This window comes from Salmo salar, chromosome 11, assembly GCF_965601325.2.
Source record: "Salmo salar chromosome 11, fSalSal1, whole genome shotgun sequence".
NCBI lineage: Eukaryota > Metazoa > Chordata > Actinopteri > Salmoniformes > Salmonidae > Salmo > Salmo salar.
This window is the reverse complement of record NC_138301.1, coordinates 106,237,184-106,263,930: the sequence shown is the minus strand read 5'-3', so window position 1 is coordinate 106,263,930 and position 26,747 is coordinate 106,237,184. Positions and strand designations below refer to the sequence as shown.

Here is a 26,747-nt window from a genome sequence, read left to right as displayed (position 1 = left end):
AGTGAAGGGTGGGAATTCACTCTCTGAATAGAGGGGATAGTGTAACAACCCTTGCATAGCAAGGCTCATCACAATCGCCCCAACCTTATTGAAACAGTGGTTAGTAGTCATTGGCTTGGGGAGCAAAAATAGTCTTCAGGTCTGAAGGAAAGAGTGTGGGTCATCGAACCAATTCAATTGCAGGGGTTCAGACCAGACTCAGAAATAAAACACACTTAATCTTGTTAAAAAAAAATCAAAAAAAAATGCTATCAATAAAATTTATTTATAAATAAAACAAACAAGATCGATATTTACAGAACTCTTCTTTCTTCTATGAAGTTTCACAACTCCAGTAAATTGCATATTCTACCACCAGCTGGACCACGTCTACTTTGGTTGGTATTTAAGTTTTGTGACTATGAAAAATATGCCGTATGATCCTACCATTTACCAGCGTGGCTACGTCACGGTCCTTGCAAACGGCCATTGGATAGGTTGGAGGCGGACCTTAGTGAGATCTATGGGTAGAGTGGATTTGAGGGTTTAAGAAGAAAACAAGGACGTATCAGGTAGGAATTTCGCTATTTAAAAGTTTATAGAATGTCTTTTAAATTCCCTTTTATATGTAAAATGTTGAATACAACATAAAACGCAACCTAACGTTTCCAATTACGGGTAACTAGCTAAAGAAGTCGCTAGCTAGCTAAGTAGCTTAAGATGTAGCTTCAGCTGGCTAACTAACTTCACGGGTAGCCATGCTGTGTGATTTGTCCTTCCTACAAATGCTCTCGCCCGGCGAAGTTGGTATACATTGACACTGCTTAATGGGTTTAAGCACACCACGATAACTAGCTAGCTAGATATACGTTCCACCTTTATTTCTAATTGTTGCCTTTGCTTTTCACTTAGGTGATCATGAATGTTTAGAATAAAGATGTGTTGTAACTAACTACCCAGCCTGTAGTTACAACTAGCTAACTACCTAACTTTCAGCCTTTCTGAACAGTGGTGGGCATACTAGGTAGCTAGCTAAACAGCTGGCAAGCTAGTGAAAGTTTTAGACGTTTCCAATAAACATGTGTAGTCATGTCCTCCATGCATGGCTACGCTGGGGTTAATTCGCTGCTAAACTTGGAGCTAGCTAACAGTTGACTGTACAGCAGCAAGTTAACTGTTATCTATTTGATATTTTGGTTAGCTAGTATGAACGCCAGGAAAGTGAGGCATGTATAATGATGAATAATAATTGACCTTGTTACCACGATATTGGCGTGACAAACTGAGGTTTAGAATATTGAATTGAATTGTGGGCGTCGACTGGGCGCTGTCCTTTTTTCCAGTTTCAGATGACATTCTTGCTGCTATTTATCATCTATGTTAACGTATTGACTGACATTAGCTAATGATTTAATGGACTTTAACAATGTGGAATTTGACCCACTCAATTGCTCGACAATTTGTGCATCACCTGTCAGAAGGCCTTCTCGTGTTAATAATTTGTTTGTAATATAGGGTCGGTATAGGTGTACTCAGAAGGTGGATGTGTTTATTGGAGGAGCTGGTGTCGTGGGGATTGCCATACTAGAGAACATCCAAACCGCCGAGTTAGTTACCTGTCCCAATAGGGCATGCATGTATTTGCTTTCAAAATCAGTATATCATTATGGAAGCAGCAGACCGTCACTCATCACATGAGCCCTTTTTAGTGTAATGCCAATTGTTCTTTTGATACAGGTTTGTCAGATCTGTCCAAATGTGGGAAGTACATAGCATGTACAGTAGGCTACACAGTATACATCAAAACTGCACACCTCTGTGTAGGCTAAAGACTAGCCAGACCTAGCGGACTAAACTCTACGGTGAAGGAAGTTTATGATGAACTTCACCAACAGAGTGGAGCAGAGACCAGGCTTTGTGGAATTGAGCTCCGATGACATCAATTCGGCCATGGTCAATACTTAGAGGTAAAAGTGTAGGCGTTTCATGATTTACATGTGTCCTCTGTAGTTGCTTGACTTTCTTTGTTTGCTGAAATCCATACTTTTTCAATAAACGTGAATCAAATACAACCACCAACCTTTTGCTCGTTTCTGTCTCTCAAAGATAACAACTCGGTGCAAATGCGCATGTGTCAATTGAATCTCAATGTATGAATTTCAGCAAACAAAGGCATGCAAGTACAGATGACGAACATAGTTATAGTGTAGGCGTTTCCTGATTTGAAAGTTTTGACCTTGGGTGAATCGATGTAGTCGGAGCTAGATCCCACAAAGCCTGGTCTCTGTTCCACTCTTTTGGTGCAGTCATCATAAACTTCCTTCTCCATGAAGTGGCGTTTAGTCTGCTAAGCCAGACTGTTTTTCTCCATGTTGGCCATATTGGATGTGTTTTTGTGTTCTTTGTCTTGAGTGTGACTGGAGAAAACCGTCTACACATTGTTCACAGTCAAACAAAGGGCCCTTTGCCACTGACCTGCTACAAGTAACGTGCCATGTTCAAGATGGCCACTGCTTGGCTTTGTGTTTTGGCCTCTCTAGATGGAGGATCATGGTTGAACCTTGTTTGTCCCGTCTAGGCCTAGTAGTTTAGTTCTTCAAGGTTGCCCTCTCCTGGCTTAGCCTGACCTATAATAATGTCCTCAGATGGAAACTTTCAAAATCAGGAGGCATTTCATTTAGCAAGAGACGAGAGTTAATTTCAATCTTCATAGAGTTTTTTTATTTAGGCAAATTAGGCTAGGCACCGGTCGTGGACTGGTCTTTTCCAACCAATTGCATTTCAGCTTGACTAGACTAAAGTCATGCCCCAGCCTCTGTTGCACTGCGTGTATGACAACTCCAGTTACTTTGATATGCTTCTGAATTCTGACTGGTAGGAAGAGATTTCTGTCACTACTTTAAGTCATTAGGATATGAAATGTAGCTACATAATTGTACAATGTTAATGCCACTATGCTCACCTAAAGTTAGCTCGGATGGCGTGGAAGCCACAGGTGTTGTCACCTTTTATTATAGGTAGCAGACTAACCGCTATATTATCTACTCACTTTTCATTTTCTGTCACCTCTCTTCCTGTGTCCTTCTGTCTGACTATGTAGACCCCTGGTGTGGTCCTGTGGACTGAATTATCCACGCAGACTGTGCTGCAATTATCACCCCATCTGATCTCCACTGTAATCATGACCAAGCTGAACAGTGGGGTGCAGGGAGGACAGATGGCAGACAACGCCCCAAAATATGAGTCTGAAATATTAATAGAAAGGCCATATGGTCACGCCGCTAATAAATGGAAAAAGAGAGGAGGCAGAGCTGAGCTCTGTCCACCTGGCCTTGTGGAAATTTGGGAGAGAAATATTTGTTGCTTATTTAATTGTACAAAATGTAATTGTCACGTGTTTAACCTTTATTTAACTAGGCAAGTCAGTTAAGAAGAAATTCTTATTTACAATGATGGCCTACCCCGGCCAAACCCTACCTGGACAACACTGGGCCAATTGTGTGCCGCCCTATGGGACTCCCAATCACGGCCGGTTGTGATACAGCCTGGAATCGAACCGAGGTCTGTAGTGATGCCTCTAGCACTGAGATGCAGTGCCTAAGACCACTGTGCCACTCGGTCAACCCTATCTCTCTTATTGAAAATATTTTATAATGAGATTAATTAGGATAAAGGTGAAATAAAATGAAAGTCTTAAATGTAGAATTTTGAACGGCTATATTTGAGCAATATTGCTAATAACACATACCATAAGGTAGAGCTCTGCTACCCAACACAAGCCCGACGGGCCCGACATTTATAATGGATTTGCTAAAGGAGGAAGTTATTTTGGGTTCCAGGCAGGGCCTTAAATTTGTCTATCGGTCCTGAACATCGTGGGCTTAAAATTCATGCCCGTGCAGGGTTATACCCTGAGGTGCCTTATTTGGGATGGGCGGTGTCCAGATTTTCATATGGTCATGTTGTTTCTGTACCATACGGGGTATACGGTATTACCGGAAGTGCACACAAGGGGTGCTATTTCCACAAAAAATAATTGGACGCAGCAATCTTGATTCAGGGGATTGAATGTCTCTGCTGTAACCAAGAAGCTTGATCTTAACATCTAGCCGCTTAGCTAGCAAGTTATCAAACGAAATGCATAGCTGGAGCCCAGACCTGGATATCATTCATTTGACACATCTTAGATTTCTTATAGTAATACTTAACTTATTAAGCAGTGGCGTTGGTATTTCGGGGGGGAGAAAACCTCTACGGTATATCGCACAAGCCTTATTGCTATTATAAACTGGTTACTGGCATGAATAGAACAGTAAACACCTATTTTTGTGTCATACCCGTGGTATATTGTCTGATATACCTCGTCTTATAGCCAATCCGCATCCAGGACCCAAACTACCCGGTTTATAATGTGAGTTTGAAAACAATTGCACTACAGGAATGGATTAGCCTATTGCATTTTATGACTTTGAAACCTAACAGGGGAATGGGGTTTGGCTAAGAGTCAGTCAGTGTTGGCAAGGGGGGTAGCACTGTGACAACTGTTAAAGTAGTGTAGATTGTCCATTTCCAGTTTGCGGTCTCGCAGCCCTGAGCTTCGGCTTTCACTGGGACAGAAGGTGACAGTGGAGAAGTGGGATAGGACTGAACCTGTCTTAGATTTTGCAAACACTCCACAAACTTTCTTTAGGCTATTCATGTGTAAAGGCGAAGGGGTTGATAATTGTATTATCACCTAAATGACCTTTGAAGAGCCCTGACAATATCATTAATGTATTGTTCACCTGTTTTTCAGTGGTGTGGTTTTGGCGAGGGCATGGAGCACCCTGTACACAGAGGGGAGACGATGTCCCTCGGACTGCACGACAGGTACTGTGCAATGTATGTCCAAAATTTCTTCTACATCTATACACACAATCATTCAACGTTCCTCACTTTTCTCTGAAGTGGCTCATTTTAGTCGTTCTGGGTTTTCTCATGTTATGTGTGAACATGTAACGTTATTAATGAAGAGATGAGAGAATTACTATATGAAGTTAGTCTAACGACATGAAATCTTTTTTATTCTCTCTTATTTTTGTCAGGTCTGCTTGCTTTCTCTCACGGACAGAGATAGAAATTGTGGATTTAAACAAAAATAATATTTCCTTTTTGATAATCTGAGTTTCTACCTCTTGCATCATTTGCAATATTCTGTTTCTATTTTAACTTGCCTGTTAAGTAACATTCATCATTACATCTTAAAGTGAGTCAAAGACATGGACTCAGTATGGAGTGTTCATGCAGCTCAGTGTGTGTGGGCTAACTTAGCTGTTGACGATGCTGCAGCAGTGATTCAGGTTGGGTTACAGCGTGTATCCATGACTCAGTCTGTCAGAGGGCTGTCATTGTCCCCCTGTTGCTGGGTAAATGGCTGCCTCTTTGGGCCTGTCTCCAGGCCCCTCTTTGGGACGTGTTGTTTTTGTACCAAGTGACTAATGCCTTATTTCAAGCTGTGAGTGGATTTTTATCCGTAAGCCAGTTACTATCGTCAACGGTAATGAATTAGGAAGTTGTGTGATTGTGGAGAGCCAGGGGAGATTACTCACAACATCATGACTGTTGACTATTTTAAATTCTGCTGCTCTCATGACTGTATTTTTCTGTGTCCTCTCTGGTGTAGTGTCAGCGAGGCTTCTCTAAGCCCCTGTCCTTTGTGCCTTCCTGTGTGTTGCTGCAGCTGTTCAGGGATTTTGTCTTCTCGGAGCACTTCATGAAGATTTTAGTGGAGTGCCTTAACTAGAAATGCTTTCATGACACAATGTTACAGATTTAGCTCTAACTAGAATCTGTGTCAGTGCATTTTGACCTATGGTTTATTAGAATGATGAGCTCTGACTACTTAAGTATACTGTTTTTTTTGTTTTTAACAAATTGTATTTCTTTCCACCAAAACAAGTTGCTGTTATGTCTAACCTAATCCTGCCTTCAGTCATTTCCATGACCATAACCACAACAACAGATCTTAATGGGCAATGCTTCAGTCGTGTGGTTTTATTGTTTCCCTTTTGTTAAGTTTGTATTTCCTTATTATATTGTGTCCGGTACTTTTGAAGCTAAGCAGTAGTTTGAGGCTGCCGGACCATAGGCTTGGGCAGGGCTCTACACTGACCTTTTTTACCAAGTTAAAATGTAGGCACGCACACAAAGAAATGTAGGAGCACAATGACAAATATTTGAGGTAATAAAGCTAGAATTGTACATTTCTCTAGGCTCACTGGTGCGCCAAAAAAAAAAATCCACATCCCACAGAAAAATATTTAGCCGCATATGCCAGTAAAATTGTCACACTGTAGATAGAGCCCTGGACTTGGGCGGTATACAGGGGTATGATTTTCAATACAGCTGAAACAATTTCTAGCTTATTTTTTGTTTTTAAATAAATACCTGCAGTCGACTTGTGCGCTAGGTTAATAGATAAAGCAGATAGCGTTCTTCATTTCACCTGTTGCATTATTGTTTCATTATGAAGCTTTTCCCCAAAGTAGCTGATTAAGCCAGCCACATGGTAGGTTTGTTAACAAAGAGCAAACGGAATCTTTTGGGACATGACGATCCACTGTTGTGCAAGAGAGGTGATCAAGTTACAATTGAAATTCACTACAACTGTTTGCCAGCTAAATATCTTAACTATAGGTTTAACTATCTAAGATTCTCTACAGCTCAGGGCTCCAGCATTTGGTTTGCTAACTTGCTAGTTAAGTAGCTAACTTGCTCAAGATCAAGCTTCTTGGTTACAGCAGAGACAGTCAATCTCCTGGATCAAGATCCCTGCTGTCTAATTATTATTATTATTATTTTTTTTTTTTAACTTTATTTATAGATTTTCAGACATAACAGAAACAGTACAACACCAACCCCTCATTCTCCCATTATTTGTTTTGTGCGTGTGGCAAACTTTGAGTAGGCTATTGAGATAGTTGTATAATAAGCTGGGTTGTCTGTCCTTGCAATTAGTTTGTTTGCTTGTGCTTGTTAGCATTTAGCTAGTGTCCAATATGGGAAGTTTGGAAAGACTTGCACTGCCGGTAATACCGTATACCCCGGTATGGTATAGAAACAGCATGAAGCTATGAAAATCTGGACACCACCGAAACCTACTGGACCAGCATGCCCCTCTGTTGTCATGCAGCTTGCTACCTCCTAAATGAGCATCAAGGAGTAGTTGCTAGGCAATGGCAGTCTTTGGCCATAGAGCGTGCCTCTGGACTGGACAACGTGGTGCAGTGGAGCGAGAGTAGACTACAAGCTGATGGGGGAGGGGTTGATGGCTTAATCAAACACACAGATTGGCAATTATTATTGAGATCATTCCTCCCCTCCCAACCAACAGTAGCTTCAGCTCTCTAGTGTCACTATTTTGAGTCATATTGTAATGAATAAGCCATACAGCAGCTTGACTGGGTTTTAGCGAGTATATTGTGGGAGTTGAGGCGTTTTTTTATTTCTGTCTTTCATTTTGTGCTAAGCAAAGTGTCTTTTCAATTTAAGTAGGATCACTATAATGTACATTTCATGTCCAGTTGGAGGTAGTAACAATGTATCAAAAAGGCGGGAACATTTCAGTGTATCACTTGGCAAGTTGATACTCCTAATGCCACAGTTGTTGGCCAGCAAACACTAGACTGCTGCAAACCTTCTTTTGAGGTGGACAGTTGACTCTTCTAGGCACTCTTAATAGCAAGCTCATGGGAACGTGTGCTGTTGGCAAGGTTTGTTTCCCCCATGTTCACTTTCACCAGCTTCCATCTGTTGCATCGATGCACGCCAATTGGCAAATCTACATCTGTATCTCTGCGCTTCTGCTGCACACACATGAACTCAAGTACCTAAATCCAATGTCTATTAAACCCTGTCCACTGGGGTGAATCTGTATTTTGGAAAGCCGACTCTTACTTCTGTCCTCAACCACATACGGTGTGACGATTGGTTTTGTCAAAGGTCTTTTTTGTACTGCCCTGAATTGATCCCTGTGACCTAGCCTAACTCTGTCTGAATTAGAGGTTGACCAATTATGATTTTTCAACACCGATAACGATTGTTGGAGGACCAAAAAAAGCCGATACCGATTAATCAGTTGGTTTTTATTTGTAATAATGACAATTACAACAATACTGAATGAACAATGAACACTTTTATTTTTATTTAATATAATACATCAATAAAATCAATTTAGTCTCAAATAAATAATGAAACATGTTCAATTTGGTTTAAATAATGCAAAAACAAAGTGTTGGAGCAGAAAGTGCAATATGTGCCATGTAAAAAAGCTAACGTTTAAGTTCCTTGCTCAGAACATGAGAACATATGAAAGCTGGTGGTTCCTTTTAACATGAGTCTTCAATATTCCCAGGTAAGAAGTTTTAGCTTGTAGTTATTATAGGACTATTTCTCTCTATACCATTTGTATTTTATATACCTTTGACTATTGGATGTTCTAATAGGTACTTTAGTATTGCCAGCCTAATCTCGGGAGTTGATAGGCTTGAAGTCATAAACAGCGCAATGCTTGAAGCATTGTGAAGAGCTGCTGGCAAACGCAGTAAAGTGCTGTTTGAATGAATGCTTACGAGCCTGCTGCAGCCTACCACCGCTCAGTCAGAATGGTCTATCAAATCATAGACTTAATTATATATAATAACACACAGAAATACAAGCCTTAGGTCATTAATATGGTCATATCCAGAAACTATCCTTTCGAAAACAAAACGTCTATTCTTTCAGTGAAATACGGAACTGTTCCGTATTTTATTGAACGGGTGGCATCCATAAGTCTAAATATTGCTGTTACATTGCACAACCTTCAATGTTATGTCATAATTACGTAAAATTCTGGCAAATTAGTTCGCAACGAGCCAGGCGGCCCGAACTGTTGCATATACCCTGACTCTGCGTGCAATGAACGCAAGAGAAGTGACACAATTTCCCTAGTTTAATATTGCCTGCTAACATTAATTTCTTTTAATTAAATATGCAGGTTTAAAAAAATATACTTCTGTGTATTGATTTTAAGAAAGGCATTGATGTTTATGGTTAGGTACATTCATGCAACAATTGTGCATTTTTCGCAAATGTGCTTTTGTTAAATCATCCCCCGTTTGGTGAAGTTGGCTGTCTTTGTTAGGAAGAAATGGTCTTCACACAGTTCGCAACGAGCCAGGCGGCCCAAACTGCTGCATATACCCTAACTCTGTTGCACAGAACGTAAGAGAAGTGACACAATTTCCCTAGTTAAAAGAAATTCATGTTAGCAGGCAATATTAACTAAATATGCAGGTTTGAAAAATATATACTTGTGTATTGATTTTAAGAAAGGCGTTTATGGTTAGGTACCCATTGGTGCAACGACAGTGCTTTTTTCGCGAATGAGCTTGTTAAATAACCTGTTTGGCGAAGTAGGCTGTGATTCAATGATAAATTAACAGGCACTGCATCGATTATATGCAACGCAGGACAAGCTAGTTAACCTAGTAATATCATCAACCATGTGTAGTTAACTAGTGATTATGTTAAGATTGATTGTTTTTTATAAAATACGTTTAATGCTAGCTAGCACCTTACCTTGGCTCCTTGCTGCACTCGCATAACATGTAGTCAGCCTGCCACGCAGTCTCCTCGTGGAGTGCAATGTAATCGGCCGTGATCGGTGTCCAAAAATGCCGATTACCGATTATGAAAACTTGACATCGGCCATTCCGATTAATCGGTCGACCTCTAGTCTGCATGACGTATTTTCTGACTGGCTGTCTGTGATTATGCAGATGAGGCTAATCTCATCCCATTTAAGATGTTTAAGAAAGATTTATTGACCGTTAATGTGAAAAGTTAAACATTAATCAGTAACCCATTCATTACCCAGCTAAGCCTAATTCCAGTAGCAGTTATATTGTACTACACCCAGGCTTGTTTTATTTAGGACTACACAGAGTATGTATTGTCTGGCTGAAAGTGGATCATGACAAAAGACAGAATGTGAAAAGGCATACATAGAGAGTGTTGTTATGGTAGAGGTTTGTAGGGCTTGAGCACGGTTCTATCCATCCTTCTCCAGCCTGCTGCTGTTTCTGCACTCCTCAGTAGAAGTCCTCAGGGTTCAGCACCTGCTGGGCCTCTGCTTTCATCACCTCATCCCTCTGAAACCAGGCAAACTTTTGTTGCTCTCTACCTCAGTCTTAGATTTTTCTACACTGGGTGAGTTTCTCTTAACTTGCACTTTCAGCAGGATTATTTCTCTCCCCAGAAACGCTTTGATAACGACATGCATATTCTTTATTGATAATCGCCAAGCCTTGCGAAATGCGTTAAAATGTGAAACAAACCAGGCGCTGTTTCATAGCTGGAACATGACGTTCAGGGCACTTGCTTTGAAAAACTTTTTTTACATGGTTCTTATTTGGATAGTGCTGAGCCATTAGTACCTTTTAATGTCGATTCGGTTTCAGTTAGATTATATAAAAATGATCACGGTTTTCGGTTTAGATTTTTTTGGTACATTGTTTTTTTTTTTTTTTTTTACATTAAATGCACAATACGTTATGTGGGTTCAATGCCGTAACAGAATAAAACAATTCATAAAAGTCCCATGATGGTAGTGACTGCCCATTACAGCTTATCACTTATTAACTATGTCATTCACATTACTTTTTAAAATATTTCCGATGTTGTGTATATTACATTTGTTTTGTTAAATTACTTTATTTAATTCCAAGTCATCATCTCATCTCTATAGAGCTGCTGCCTATGCTGTCTGACAAAACCACTATTTTAGTAGTTCTTCAAAGTAAATAAGGCTTTTATGACTGCTGAATACCAACTATCAATCACTTAGATCATGTACTTTCAGGCTCGTGAAGCAACTGCTTTATATTTCTCTCGATTGTGCGTTCTCTCAGTCTCGGTGTCTGCTGCGCACAAACGGACAAGTTTTTAAGCGTGTGTGCAATGGATTATGGTCATTGTAGTTAATTACCACGTTTTCAGCGCTAAACTATGTAGAATATTGGCTTGTTGGAAACGTCAACGCCCTACTACATCGCACAGTTCAGGCTTGATCTGCTTTATCTCTACAAAAACTGCACATCGATCTCGCAGAAAAAAAGCACGAAATGTATTTCAAATGATTGAACCGACGTCGGTCAATTATACTGAACAAAAATATAAACGCAACATGCAACAATTTCAAAGATTTTACTGAGTTACAGTTCATATAAGGAAATCAGTCAATTGAAATGGATATATTAGCATTAGGGCCTAATGAATAGATTTCACATGACTGGGCAGAGTTGCAGCCCACTGGGGAGCCAGGCCCAGCCAATCAGAATGGGTTTTTCGCCACAAAAGGGCTTTATTAAAGAAATAAATACTCCTCATCACTGTTTTACCAATCCTGTGACAGCTGGATAGACTGTCAGATGAGATGAAGGTTTTGATCATTCTGGTCGGGCCAGAGATAGGATGGATGAGGAACCACACTGTGTGGTGGTGACGGCATGTGCAGTTGCTTGAGGGGGTATATGGCGTTTAGACAGTTAGTTCCCTCTGTGTCCACTAGATGGTATGCGTTTGTCTGTTCTGCAGTCAGTCACGAGGGCTGTCTGTTCCCCTGATGATCATACAGGCGTAAACGCACTCCTAATGTCCAGTACAAATGTCAGGCAAAGGCAAGGTGCACCAAACACAATGCAAAACAATCTTATGGACAAGAAAATGTGTATATGGTCAACCCTTTTTTTTTTATATGGTGTATGTGTTAGTCCAGTGTGTTTCTGTTAGAACAGTGATGGGGTGTGCGTTAAAGTGAGACAGAGGATAGCAGTGTTAGAGCACAGTGAGGTTGCATTCCTGTCATCCAGGGCTGTTGGGTCAGTGTGTCTTTCTCTCTCTCGCTGTCTCTCTCTCTCCTCTCCCACCCCCTCCCTCCAACGGCCCTAATCGCTTCTGAAAGAAGTCCACAGATTGATGCTCACCAAGGCTCTGATAAAAGCAGCCATTGTCAGGCTTCACTCTAAAAGCTGGAGGAGTTAGGTTATTGAGGATTAGGCTATCAGTGCTGCCTCCCCTCTTTGTTCCCAGCCTGTCTTGTTCTTCATAATACTGCTCAGTTGTTGTGGCTTGCAGGGCAGAAGTCAAACAACGTAATAATGACGCAGTTTCTTCAATAGATGTTCAGATGACATTCTGCTTTTGAAAAAGGGAAGTGTTTCATGATGAAACATGCAATGATTGCGAAATTGCATTGGGCTAACTAGCTTAGTCTTTTTAAATGGGCAACTCTACATTTAGGACTATCTGGTTTCATGACAGATCCACTACCATGTTTAGATGTTTGCCCTCTCCGTTTTTGATTTAGGATTGTATCTAAATAAAGAGGAGCAGCTTTAGTACCCTAGATACAGGCTGTAGTATAGGGCAGTATAACCTGCACACACAGCTCAGGCTGTAGTATAGGGCAGTATAACATGCACACACAGCTCAGGCTGTAGTATAGGGCAGTATAACATGCACACACAGCTCAGGCTGTAGTATAGGGCAGTATAACATGCACACAGCTCAGGCTGTAGTATAGGGCAGTATAACCTGCACACACAGCTCAGGCTGTAGTATAGGGCAGTATAACCTGAACATAGAGCTCCGTTTTTTGATCCAGAGACCGGGTTGGTGTGTGTTTTCACTCTGATATGAATTGTATTTTGTATGGAGGAGGAGCAGGTACAAATGAACATATTCAGCCATGCTTTGTTCACCCTTACAGACTCATATTAATATTTTATATGTGCTCACATCTGGCTCAGCGCCATCCCCACTCATCTGACAAAGGGGTTTTTAATCCCCTGGTTTCCATTGTCTGTTTCATTCCTACCGCCATCATACAGTTTAATCTGCACCCATAAAAATATTCTCCCCGTCATCCTCTGAAACCCCAGACAGAGACTGAGAACATGACTACCCTGCCTGAGAGACCAGGCTGTGTACTCTGTTGAAAGAGCTCCACAGTGAAGAAGTGGCCCAAGACATCATGGCTCCAATGAAATGACCTGCAGTGGTTCTATTGGTTGATATTCTCCCTAGTTTTGGGATGAGATGGTGAGGAGTCAACCTTGAGGGAGGGGTTAAGGGCAGGTTGGAAGACATTCCCTTAAGCTCCAGAGTGAGAAAGCAGGAGTGGGGTGACTAGGGGTCCCAGCTTGGCTGAGGCTGGCACTTTCAGAAGTTCCACAATAGGTCGTTTTTCATGACGATGGGAGTAGAAGAGATTTGAAACAAAGGGCTAGAGAGAGGGCTTGTCAAAATGGAAGTAGCACACAGGAAATTACTTTGCTTTAGATTTTTTGACAGGGCCTTCAGAGCTTTTTGGACGAGACGGACTGTAATCGTGGAAATGAGCTGCACAGTGGTTGTATTTTTCTCTTAGTGCTTGGGTGAATGTTGATCTGAGGTTTAGAGGTGTTTTAGTGTTCCATCTTGATCAGCTAGCTGCCCCAGGCAAGGCTATGGCTTACTGCACACTGTGGGAAGATCTCAGTTGCATACTCCTCGCATCCTCTCTCCTTGTCCCCTTCTCAAAACCCATTGGATTAGAAAGCCAAAGGTCCCTCCCCTTTTGACTTTCTGATCCAATGGGTTTTGAGAAGGAGACGAGGAGACGAGGAGTATGCAATTGAGATGGTCTCTGTGTTCCTGCTAGATAAGAGGGCACCATGGATGACGATCATGCAGGAGACACTATGAGGGGACAATCTAACTGCAAGGGTCCAGTGGAATGAGATTTTCATTGTATAGCCTATACCAGTAGATATACAATCTGCCATGCTTGCATATTAGGCTTATATTTGTATCTTTGATTAAAGTCTGGAGTGGAGAATTAACATTCCCTCCAAAGGTGTAGGGGGACAAGTTGTCCGTAGAGTACATCATAGAAACATAATTATAGTCCTATCTCCCACATGGAATTACACCTAGCCTCCTAGCCTATGTGGGTGTATCCGAAGTCGCACTGCAGAGGTTTTATTACTAGTTATAAATTGGAGGATGTAAACTTAATGGAATGCTAGTTACAAATACCAAACGTTCCTTTTTATTTCCCAGTGCAAACTAGTGGTATTTTAGGCACTGCTCTCCTGAGGGCGGGGAGACGCAAGCTACTGTATTTAAGCTTCTGCTCAGTGCTGTGGGTTTTTCTCCTCCCCTTCTCTTACTTATCCCTCCTCTCCACCTCTCCCCTCCACCTCCCCCCTCACTATAACAAGCCCAGCACTGCAGTCGCCGCTCCTTTAACAAGGTGGCACTGTTGTTGAGCTGCTGGGCTAGAGACAGCACAGCCTCAAAGGACGGGAGGCTTTTTCCCTTCTAACAGAGATGACTGTGAGCTGCCGTGGCCCCTGTAGACACAGGAGATAGGATCCATTGGCTTCTTCTCACTGCTACCGTTAGTGTCATAAGACGGTGTTATCTGCGCTGCTGCCTGTACCACTCCACCGCTGTCGCTGCTGCTCTCCCTGCCTCTGATCCTTGTGGGCAGAGTGGGATGGAAGCCCTCGCTGGAAGCCTGTTCATGGAAATGCTCTTTGCCGCTGTTTGCGCTGTAGCTCCGTGCTGGTGACAACATGCCGTTAAAATGGAAAAGTGGTTCTCCTGTCAGCTGGAAATTCCCAGTGCAAGTTCTTAAGACATCCAGGTCCTCTCCGCTCTCTCCTGCCTATATGTGAGTAAGGACAAAATTCCATTCATAGCATGCTGTGGTGGTGTATTTTCAGTTTTAGATTTCAGTTTCGGTTGTGGTGTATTATTTTGGGGTATGGGGAGTCCCCCTCCTCTCTCTCATTGCAGCCTAATTGGGCAGAATATGATGGGAGCGTTGTTGTGTGTCGATTTAATACCCTCCGCGTGTGATGACTGGCCAGCTAGCGGAGAGCTGTCCTCTAGATCGGTGTGATGACAGGCCAGCTAGAGGAGAGCTGTCCTCTAGATCGGTGTGATGACTGGCCAGCTAGCGGAGAGCTGTCCTCTAGATCGGTGTGATGACTGGCCAGCTAGCGGAGAGCTGTCCTCTAGATCGGTGTGATGACTGGCCAGCTAGCGGAGAGCTGTCCTCTAGATTGGTGTGATGACTGGCCAGCTAGCGGAGAGCTGTCCTCTAGATCGGTGTGATGACTGGCCAGCTAGCGGAGAGCTGTCCTCTAGATAGGTGTGATGACTGGCCAGCTAGAGGAGAGCTGTCCTCTAGATCGGTGTGATGACTGGCCAGCTAGCGGAGAGCTGTCCTCTAGATCGGTGTGATGACTGGCCAGCTAGCGGAGAGCTGTCCTCTAGATCGGTGTGATGACTGGCCAGCTAGCGGAGAGCTGTCCTCTAGATCGGTGTGATGACTGGCCAGCTAGCGGAGCGCTGTCCTCTAGATCGGTGTGATGACTGGCCAGCTAGCGGAGCGCTGTCCTCTAGATCGGTGTGATGACTGGCCAGCTAGCGGAGAGCTGTCCTCTAGATCGGTGTGATGACTGGCCAGCTAGAGGAGCGCTGTCCTCTAGAGCGGTATGGCTTATAATCCATGGCCATGGCCCATTTTACAATTTTTTTGGGGGGGCCAGGACCACATCCACTGCCCCTCTCCGCCCTCCCTGTGGCTGTGTTTTTCCGCTTGCAAGGACTGTCGGCCGCCACAGCAAGCTTGGGAGGAGGAGCCTGCCTTCCTTTGTCAGGGCGTCAGGCTTGCCCTGGTTTAGGAGCTATTGTCTGTTGCTGTGGAGGGGGGAAGGGCAGAATATGGAGGGTCCCTCCAGGCTCTCCTCCCTCCATCTCCTCCTTTCTGGGTGAGAGAAGCCCCATATCATGTCCTCTCCCAGTCACCCTGCTAGGCTAGCTGTAGGTAAATGGCAGGGATCAGAGTATCTTTCCTAACCAGTGTACAGTAACCTGTTTTAATCTGGCTTGGAGGACAGTGTACAGTAACCAAGCATAATCTGGTTTGGAGGACAGTGTACAGTAACCTGGCTTAATCTGCCTTGGGGGATAGTATACAGTAGTAACCTGGTTTGGAGGATAGTAAACAGTAGTAACCTGGCTTAATCTGGCTTGGAGGACAGTGTACAGTAACTTGGTTTAATCTGGCTTGGAGGATAGTGTACAGTAACCTATTTTAGTCTGGTTTGGAGGATAGTGTACAGTAACCTGGCTTAATCTGGTTTGGAGGATAGTGTACAGTAGTAACCTGTCCTAATCTGGTTTGGAGGACAGTGTACAGTAACCTGGTTTAACCCGGTTTGGAGGACAGTGTACAGTAACCTGGCTTAATCTGCCTTGGTGGATAGTATACAGTAGTAACCTGGCTTGGAGGATAGTATACAGTAGTAACCTGGTTTAACCCGGTTTGGAAGACAGTGTACTTGTTTTAATCTGGTTTGGAGGATAGTATACAGTAGTAACCTGGTTTAACCCGGTTTGGAAGACAGTGTACTTGTTTTAATCTGGTTTGGAGGATAGTATACAGTAGTAACCTGGTTTAACTCGGTTTGGAAGACAGTGTACTTGTTTTAATCTGGTTTGGAGGATAGTATACAGTAGTAACCTGGTTTAACCCGGTTTGGAAGACAGTGTACTTGTTTTAATCTGGTTTGGAGGATAGTATACAGTAGTAACCTGGTTTAACCCGGTTTGGAAGACAGTGTACTTGTTTTAATCTGGTTTGGAGGATAGTATACAGTAGTAACCTGGTTTAACCCGGTTTGGAGGATAGTGTACAGTCGTAACCTGTCCTAATCTATCTTGGAGGACAGTGTACAGTAACCTGGCATAGTCTGGCTTGGATGATAGTGTACAGTAGTAACCTGTCTTAATCTGGTTTGGAGGACAGTGTACATTAATCTGGTTTGGAGGACTGGCATCCTTAGGAGCAGAGACGGTATCAGTGCTGTCAATCCTGAAAAGTGAAAATGAACGTTGGAACGTTGCTTCTTAGTTAAACATAGATTGAAAGGCTCATGGTCAGTTGATGAATGTGTGTTTTGATTTTTGGCTTCATTTTATCCTCATATTTCTAGTGGAATTTTAGGCTCTGTTTGCTAGTTCTTTATTGCAAGATGAATGAGATGGTCTCGATATATGCTTTACCATACAGTAGATGCTTCAGTTACATTAGGCTTATTGACATAAAAATGTCTACATTTTACCTTACCTTTCTATGCCTCCTGAGTGGATGCAAATACTGTACGTTTGTTTACATTGTGGTCGTCCATGCCCTATTTAAGGGAACTCCTTCATGCGTTGCAGACTCATAGAATGTTTGATTTTTCCCATCCACCCAATTATATTTACATGGTAAAGCACCAAGAATATGCCTTCAGTGTTCTAGTGTTCAGGGTTTGAGGTAAATGGAATGGCAGGTAAATCTCTAAAAGAAAAAGGGGTTGAGTCTTAATGTGCATTAGTTTACAATCGGACTCACATCAAGTCTCTGCCTGTAATGTTTTGGCTAATATTTCCCAAAACCAAAATTACATCAGGGGGGAAAATTCCTTTACAATCACAGTACATTTCTAAATGTAATTCAAATGGAACATTTGTGTATAATTGTATCAAAATAGTTAATTTATTTTTGTATCCTAAATTGAATTGACATGGACTTGACCCCAGTCCTGGAGCCACCAATTCTCACATGGGAGACTTAGTTTAAAGATGATTCATATGGATTGAGAAACTAACATACAGGCCTATAATGGGGCTATAGACCTACCGTAATTTCCGAACTATTAAGCGCACCTGAATATAAGCCGCACCCACTGAATTAAAAAATATATATTATTTTGAACATAAATAAGCTGCACATGTCTATAAGCCGCAGGTGCCTACCGGTACATTGAAACAAATTAACTTTACACAGGCTTTAACGAAACACGGCTTGTTATAAAAAATTTGCAGTAAGCTTTAGTTGTCTTTTTGCACTGAGTCAATTCCTCAAGCAGCTGTTTCCAACGTCTTATCATCGACTCATTAAGACCAAGCTCCAGTGCAGCAGCTCTATTTCCTTTTCCAACAGCCAGATCAATCGCCTTGAACTTGAAAGCTGCATCATATGCATTTCTCCGTGTCTTTGCCATGATGAGGGTGACAAAATGACTACCGTAATCAGAATGATGGGAAGTTTGAGAGCGCTCGATTTAATCTAAACAGTAAACAAAAAGTTGTTTGACCTTAACCCGTTCGGCAATTTCATTGGTTTAATGAAAGCTTCATGCCGCCAAAAAACTGAGCACATCACAGAATGTGTTTTTTTTTAATTTTTTTTAATTGAAAGCGGGAAAAATCCATATATTAGCCGTGTCATTGTTTAAGCCGCGAAGTTCAAAGCTGGGAAAAAAGTTGCGGCTTATAGTCCGGAATTTACGGTACATATTTTACCATTGCATATAGCGCTTTGTCTCTAACATTAGGACAGTCAAATAGCTTTTTTCCCCCTTATAAAAATGACAACAAAAAGACTAACCTTTAATACTGAGCCATGCCCTCCCAAGCCCGGCCCAGCTGCTATTTTTCCTTCTGATTCTAGGTTTCTCTATACAGCCTACGGTAAGGATGGGAATGGGCTCTGTGTGCGTAGCTTCTCCCCTTTCACTAGATTTGGCCTTTTTCAACATGGAGACTGAGTAGCATATGGGGATGCCTGTTTAACATCTACCACAGGGATAGGTTGTTTTTTTAGTTTTAATGTCACGGGCAAAAGTACAGTGAAATAAATACATTCCTAATAAGATCTAACTTTTGCATTGCTTGCTTGCTGTTTGGGGTTTTAGACTGGGTTTCTGTACAGCACAATGACATCTGCTGATGTAAAAATGACTTTATAATACATTTGATTCATAACCTCAACAATTCAGTAATCAATATCAATACCGTACTGAAAATAACATGAGGTAAAACAAAAACACAGGAGAAATAAGAACACGAAGTAAATATGCTATATACAGGGTCAGTTCCAGGGTCAGCAGCTATATACAGGGTCAGTTCCAGGGTCAGCAGCTATATACAGGGTCAGTTCCAGGGTCAGCAGCTATATACAGGGTCAGTTCCAGGGTCAGCAGCTATATACAGGGTCAGTTCCAGGGTCAGCAGCTATATACAGGGTCAGTTCCAGGGTCAGCAGCTATATACAGGGTCAGTTCCAGGGTCAGTAGCTATATACAGGGTCAGTTCCAGGGTCAGTAGCTATATACAGGGTCAGTTCCAGGGTCAGTAGCTATATACAGGGTCAGTTCCAGGGTCAGTAGCTATATACAGGGTCAGTTCCAGGGTCAGTAGCTATATACAGGGTCAGTTCCAGGGTCAGCAGCTATATACAGGGTCAGTTCCAGGGTCAGCAGCTATATACAGGGTCAGTTCCAGGGTCAGCAGCTATATACAGGGTCAGTTCCAGGGTCAGCAGCTATATACAGGGTCAGTTCCAGGGTCAGCAGCTATATACAGGGTCAGTTCCAGGGTCAGCAGCTATATACAGGGTCAGTTCCAGGGTCAGCAGCTATATACAGGGTCAGTTCCAGGGTCAGCAGCTATATACAGGGTCAGTTCCAGGGTCAGTAGCTATATACAGGGTCAGTTCCAGGGTCAGTAGCTATATACAGGGTCAGTTCCAGGGTCAGTAGCTATATACAGGGTCAGTTCCAGGGTCAGCAGCTATATACAGGGTCAGTTCCAGGGTCAGCAGCTATATACAGGGTCAGTTCCAGGGTCAGCAGCTATATACAGGGTCAGTCCCAGGGTCAGCAGCTATATACAGGGTCAGTCCCAGGGTCAGCAGCTATATACAGGGTCAGTTCCAGGGTCAGTAGCTATATACAGGGTCAGTTCCAGGGTCAGTAGCTATATACAGGGTCAGTTCCAGGGTCAGTAGCTATATACAGGGTCAGTTCCAGGGTCAGTAGCTATATACAGGGTCAGTTCCAGGGTCAGCAGCTATATACAGGGTCAGTTCCAGGGTCAGTAGCTATGTACATGGTCAGTAGCTATGTACATGGTCAGTAGCTATGTACATGGTCAGTAGCTGTATACAGGGTCAGTTCCAATACTATATTTACAATGTGCATGGATACTGGAGTGATGGAGGTAGATAGGTATAGGGATAAGGTGACTAGACATTAGGATATATGATGAACAGAGTAGCAGCTTCGTAAATTAAGATGATATGTGAGTGTGTGTGTAGAGTGCGTATAAATGTGTGTGTGTGTGTGTGTGTGTGTGTGTTGGAGTGTCAGTGTGCGTGAGTCAAATCAAATCTTATTGGTCACCTACACATGGTTAGCAGATGTTATTGTGAGTGTAGCGAAATGCTTATGCTTCTAGATCCGACAGTGCAGCAGTATCTAACAGGTAATATCTAACAAATTCCACAACAACTACCTAATAGACACAATCTAGTAAAGGAATGGGATGAGAATATATAAGTATAAAATATATGGATGAGCAGTGACAGAGCGGCTAAAATGCAATAGATAGTATAGAATAGATAGTGTAGTTTACAGTATATACATATGAGATAAGTAATGCGAGATATGTAAACATTCTTAAGTGTGCGGTGTCCTGTGAGTGTGCATGGAAGCAGTACAAAAATAATACAAGTGTCAACTCAGATAGTCCGTATAGCCATTTTGTTAGCTATTTAGCAGTCTTATGGCTTTGGGATAGAAGCTGTTCAGGATGTCTGGTTTCAGACTTTATGCACTGGTGCCGCTTGCTTTGCTGAAGCAGAGAGAACAGTCTATGGCTTGGGTGGTTGGAGTCTTTAACAATTTTCTGGGGCTTCGTTTCACACACTGATTATAAAGGTCCTGGATGGCAGAAAGTTCTGCCACAGTGATCTACTGGGCTGTCCTCACCACCCTCTGTAGTGCCATGCAATCGAGGGCGGTGCTGTTGCCGTACCAAGCAGTGATGCAGCAGGTAAAGATGCTCTCAATGGTGCAGCTGTAGATAGTGCAGCCAAATTTTTTTTCAACCTCCTGAGGGGGAAGAGGCGCTGTTTGTGCCTTTTTCACGACGGTGTGTAGACCATTTTAGGTCCTTAGTGATTTGGACCCCAAGGAACTTGAAGCTCTCGACCCGCTCCACTGCAGCCCCGCTGATGTGGTTCGGGGTGTGTTCCTGTAGTCCACAGAAGAAGAGCTGGTGTGTGTTAATGTGTGTTAGCTGGAGATTATTATAGAGAGGGCTCTGTGTGTTTGCCTTCAGTGATTCCACTCGTGTCTAAATATAGCCTCTGCCCGTGGTGCAGATTTCACGCTTAGAAGGAATGGCAAAGGTGCACTGCCCAGAAGACCCATGGAAGTTCACTGGGAATTTCAGGTGTTTATCCTTGCCACTATGCAAAGTCCTTTACAGTTAATTTCATCCTCGCGTCAAGGACACTGGTAAAATCAGAAATTATATTCAGCGGTTTGTCCTATTTTAACATTCTTAAACATTTTCCTATCTGTCTTCCTCAACCAATGTCCATAAGATTTTGACCCTATGTTAACCACTGAAAGACAAGGCCATAGGACAAATTAGTATAGGCTGTACGATCTGATCTTGAAATGACATATTAATGAAACATTAGGCCTAAGGTGATCAACAAGAAATGAAATGGAAGTGGATTATTTTTCTATGGTGGCGTAAGGAGAAACAACACCCTGATTTCCTGATTTTTCCTGGCATCTGAGGGAAAACAATTAACTTAAGTAAAAAGAAACATGTAATAAACTGTCTGGAAAGCATATTGTGCAGAATCAGCTCATGCAAACATTGGTCTCTAGTCCCAGAGGAATGTAGCTGGCTGGCCCTAACCCATCATGGCTGCTCCGTATCTCTATTTTTGGTTCTCTCTCCACTGCTCCCAGTTCCCTTGACACCACTGTTTTATCTTGTAACAATGAGGCTGGACACTACAGTCCAATTTGACTTGTGTGATAACCATCCTGGTTTGGCAACCAGAAAAGTGGAGTTTCCAACCTAGTGGCCCATACCATAGCAGGGGGGTTTGTAGACTAGTTGAACTGTAACTAGTCTAACCACACATTCATTTTAGTCTCATTACTTTCAAGAGAGCTGGCCAGGAAATCTCTTTTTTGGGGGGAGCTTTATGGGTTTTTAACTGTTTTAGCCTTGTTTCATCAAAAGCATCTTACTCTAATCTTACATTGTTGTTCTTTAGTGAATGGGCTTATTAAGTGGTGTGTGTATCTAGCCTGGCAGGTACAGCAATGCCACCAATGCCATACGACGTCCCCAGTCCACCGTGATAGACAGCTAAACACAATAACACCACATTTCTCCTAGTTTGGCCTGTTTGATTAGGTTTGATTGTCCAATGTTTTCAAAAACACTCCAACACTCATTAAGCCTACATGTTCTGTGCCCCCTGCGTATCAATTCAGTACGGTTAAGAGTGAGAAGAGCACACCCTCAAAAACCCAATCTAAATGTGATTTGATTATGCAATACTCAGGATTTATTTACACAATAGGCTAGTAATAATGCTTGAATGGTTTTTCTACAATTCAGAGTCCTTGCTCTCCCCCCCAGACAGTGTTTTCTGATGAATCATACCTCTGTTTTCACAAAATGGCCACAATGAACCTTTGCTACAGAAATAGACATTTGGCACGTAAGACTTTCTTCAAGGGGCAGTGCGGTTGAAAATGTGATTTTCAATGTTTTTTGGTGATATTTCCACACTGTGGTCGAAATAACACTCTGAAATTGTGAAAATTATGATACTGCCCTATTTGTCTAAAAGCTGTTTCAAAAAAATGCCTGGATTTTCAGCCTACTCAGGTGGGATGAAACTTTTGGCCCACATCATGATGTCACAATGTGATCTGATATAATAGACCAATGACTGTTCATCTGGTTAAGGAGGCTGGACTAGAGCCCACCCATCTGTTTAAGGGGTTGTGTAAAATACTGTATCTTCACATTTGTTTCCTAACGCCAAAGAAGCTCAGGAAAATAAATGATAATGAAAATACCTCTGACATATATTTTTTTTAAATAAACAGTTATTTCAAATAAATGTTTATTGGTCACATGCACATATTTAGCAGATGTTGTTGTGGGTGTAGTGAAATGCTTGTGTTTCTAGCGCCAGCAGTGCAGTAGTATCTAACAATTCACAACAATACACACAAATCCAAAAGTAAAAGAATTGAATGAAGAAATAAATAAATATTAGGATGAGAAATGTCAGAGTGGTATTGACTAAAATACAGTATATACATATGACATGAGTAAAGCATTATGTAAACATTATTAAAGTGACTAGTGTTCCATTATTAAAGTAACCAGTAATTCCATGTCTATGTATACAAGGTGCAGGGTTCAGTAACCGGGTGGAAGCCGGCTAGTGATGGCTATTTAACAGTCTGATGTCCTTGAGATAGAAGCTGTTTTTCAGTCTCTCTGCCCCAGCTTTGATGCACCTGTACTGACCTCGCCTTCTGGACGATAGCAGGGTGAACAGGCCATGGCTCGGGTGGTTGATTTCCTTGATGATATTTTTTGCCTTCCTTTGACATCAGGTGCTGTAGGTGTCCTGGAGGGCAGGCAGTGTGCCCCCGGTGATGCATTGGGCAAACTGCACCACCCTCTGGAGAGCCCTGCGGTTGCGGGCAGTGCAGTTGCCATACCAGGCGGTGATACAGACCGACAGAATGCTCTCAATTGTGCATCTGTAAAAGTTTGAGGGTTTTAGTTGCCAAGCCACATTTCTTCAGCTTCCTGAGGTTGAAGAGGCACTGATGCGTCTTCACCACACTGTCTGTGTGAGTGGGCCATTTCAGATTGTCAGTGACGTGTCGCCGAGGAACTTGAAGCTTTTCGCCTTCTCCACTGTGGTCCTGTCGATGTGGAAAGGCGCTTGCTCCCTCTGCTGTTTCCTAAAGTCCACGATCAGCTCCTTTGTTTTGTTGCCGTTGAGGGAGAGGTTATTTTCCTGGCACCACTCCGCCAGGGCCCTAACCTCCTAGACATACAGTGATGATTTAAAAATACAATTACTAAGACTGCATGGGGCCTTTAATCTATGTAGGCTAAATGGAATTGAGATAGGCTTATACAGGTGGAGGAGACTTGAGAGGATTGGTATTTTATTAGTGTTGGGAATAAGTCTCTCTAATAGAATTGGCCGTTGCCTTTTTACGAATAAGAAGTGAATTTTCTCGAACGCATGGATTGCTGTCTGCCGCTGAGACAGTCAGTGGAGAATAGATGCTGCTGTGTGTTTGGTGTGGCTCCTCTTCATAAGCTGCATTCACCCCAAGGTTTATTTCTGTTCCAGACAGCTCAGATAGGATGGCATTACGGCAGCTCCCAGTAGCATTAGCATATCCTTCTTCTTGACTTTTTAAATTATGAAATAGAAAATCTGCCGACAATACTGCTGGATAAATAAATGCTGGAGATCTTAAGCTTTCTCAGTAAAGCACATTTGGTGCAGGATGTGATGACTCATATTGCATGACTGGAACTCTATTCTCCTTCATATCAGAAATGTCAATTTTTTTCTTGGCATAATCTCTCAAACTATCCTATCACTGGATGCTCACAAACTGCAGATCACCTGCACTCATATTAATGTAGCAGGAGATGATACCAGAGGGTTGCATGATCATTATCAAGCAAAAAGGTTTTTAGCTGCTGTGTCGACTTAACAGTTGAGTGACATCTGTTTGCAGTAAAAATGGCCGCTGCTTATATTACATCATGGCTACTTTTGTCTCGTTGAAAATTCTGACTTCAAAGCTAGTATTATTATACACCTAACATTTTCTGTAAATTAATCTGTTGTTTTTGCTCTTTATTCAAGTGCTTGGTGCTTTATTTGCAAATGGGTATAAACACTAACGGGCACAGCAACCATTGTTATTATTTTCTAGTAAGCGTCCTGATTTCAAAAGTTAGTGCGGGGGGTGGTGGGGGGGGGGGGGGTGTAAGGGGTAGAAAGACACCTTTCTGTTTAATCTGGTCGCTCCCTCAAAGCTTAATCCAGAGGCGAGCATTGTGTCCAACAAAGTTAAAAGTGATGTTGGGTAGTCAAAGATGGGGATGTGTTAAGGTCAGTCCATCTCATTCACATGGAGAAGAAGTCTGGCACAGAATGAAATCACATCCCAGCTGCCCCTCAAACCAGTAGCCTATTGGAACATGCTGTAGTATATCATAATGAATTATTGAAAACATTTGTCATGTTAATTCTCTATTTTAGGGATTGTGCTGTTCGTTTCTTTTACCTGTCTGAAACAATGTCCTGGTTTTATAAAGCGACACAGTAGAGGAGTACATGAGTTGAATTGAGGTGGATTTCCCCAATGTGCTGCAAGGGGTCTTTTCACCTCCTTTGGGGTACTGTTGGTCATTTTATACAGCAGGCAGGGGTTTATTGTTGGCTTGTCCATCATGCTACACACTGAGGTGCAGCCCAGGTAGCAAATACGGTATCATCCTGTGTTGGTGTTGGAGTTGGAGGGGAAACCTTGGCCAAACTATAACATTGTCAAACATGACTTGCTGCGAGTGAGTGGCTTTGTTGGATCAGTATGCTGCATAGCGTCTAGTCATTTAATTATACTGAACCTGTTCCCTGGGGTCGGGGTATTATCTTTTGTTGGTGTTTGTGATGTGTTTTTGTGCAGTATGTTTCTTTTAATTGTTTAATTGTTTTGTCAGTAAAGGCATTGTCTTTATTTTGTTATTCTTAATTCCAATGATTGTCACACAAACAGGAAGTGGAGAAATGGCCTACTAAACAGTGTCAGTTTGATGAATGAGCAGCTGTCAATGGGTTTTATTTCCTCATTGTAGGGTGGAGATAGATGGTTTGTCAACACTGTTCCTCTAGCTTTAGTTTTAATCCAATACTTCCCCACTTTTATAAATGAATCCCTCAAACAGATGTGTGAATGAGAGGAAATGGAGACAGTCTGCTGCTCTTAAGATGCATGTTTTCATTAGTCATCTTCCAATTTACAAAAGCAATTAAGATGCATCGCACACCTAACCCCCATCCAATTTGGCCAATATGAATGAATTATTCCCTGAAGTATTTCTGATAAATGGTTCAGTCCCCATTCCATAAAGCAGATGATTATTGCCATGTTCCAGTATCTTGTTAAGAGAGAACTGCTATCCACAACCCACACACACTGAAGATTTGGGCCTAATAAAATTGACTTTTGTTAAATGAAATTGTATTTCTAAGAAGTGTGTGTGTGTGTGTGTGTGTGTGGCCTAGTTCAGCAATTCTCAACTGGTGGGTCGCGACCCAGGTTTTGAATGGGTTGTGAGTGGCTGAGTAATTTTTATATATATGCTGAACAAAAATATAAACACAACATGCAACAATTTCAAAGATTTTACTGAGTTAGTCAATTGAAATATATTCATTAGGCCCTAATCTATGGATTTCACACGACTGGGCATACAGATATGCATCTGTTGGTCACAGTTATCTTTATAAAAAAAGGTAGTGGTGTGTATCAGAAAACCAGTCAGTATCTGGTGTGACCAACATTTTCCTCATGCAGCGTGACACATCTCCTTCGCATAGAGTTGATCAGGCTGTTGATAGTGGACTGTGGAGCGTTGTTCCACTCCTCTTCAATGGCTGTCTGAAGTTGCTGGATATTGGCGGGAACTGGAACACGCTGTCGTACACATTTATCCAGAGCATCCCAAACATGTCCAATGGGTGAAATGTCTGAGTATGCAGGCCA

General features: G+C 42.3%; 1 protein-coding gene across 4 annotated transcripts in view; it reads left to right on the top strand.

Moving 5' to 3' along the window:
- Positions 1-444: 444 nt before the first annotated feature.
- LOC106563441 (kelch-like protein 13) overlaps positions 445-26,747 on the top strand; it is a 71,566-nt gene continuing 45,263 nt past the window's right edge. Inside the window, exons 1-2 of one of the 4 annotated variants that reach the window (XM_014129016.3) lie at positions 445-551; positions 4,775-4,860. In XM_014129016.3, coding sequence (XP_013984491.1) covers positions 4,796-4,860 — 65 coding nt within the window. In that variant the 5' untranslated portion in view covers positions 445-551; positions 4,775-4,795. Of the gene's footprint in view, positions 552-4,774; positions 4,861-14,275; positions 14,720-26,747 lie in introns of those variants that run through there. The other 3 variants (XM_014129020.3, XM_014129019.3, XM_014129018.3) reach the window with 3 other exon arrangements.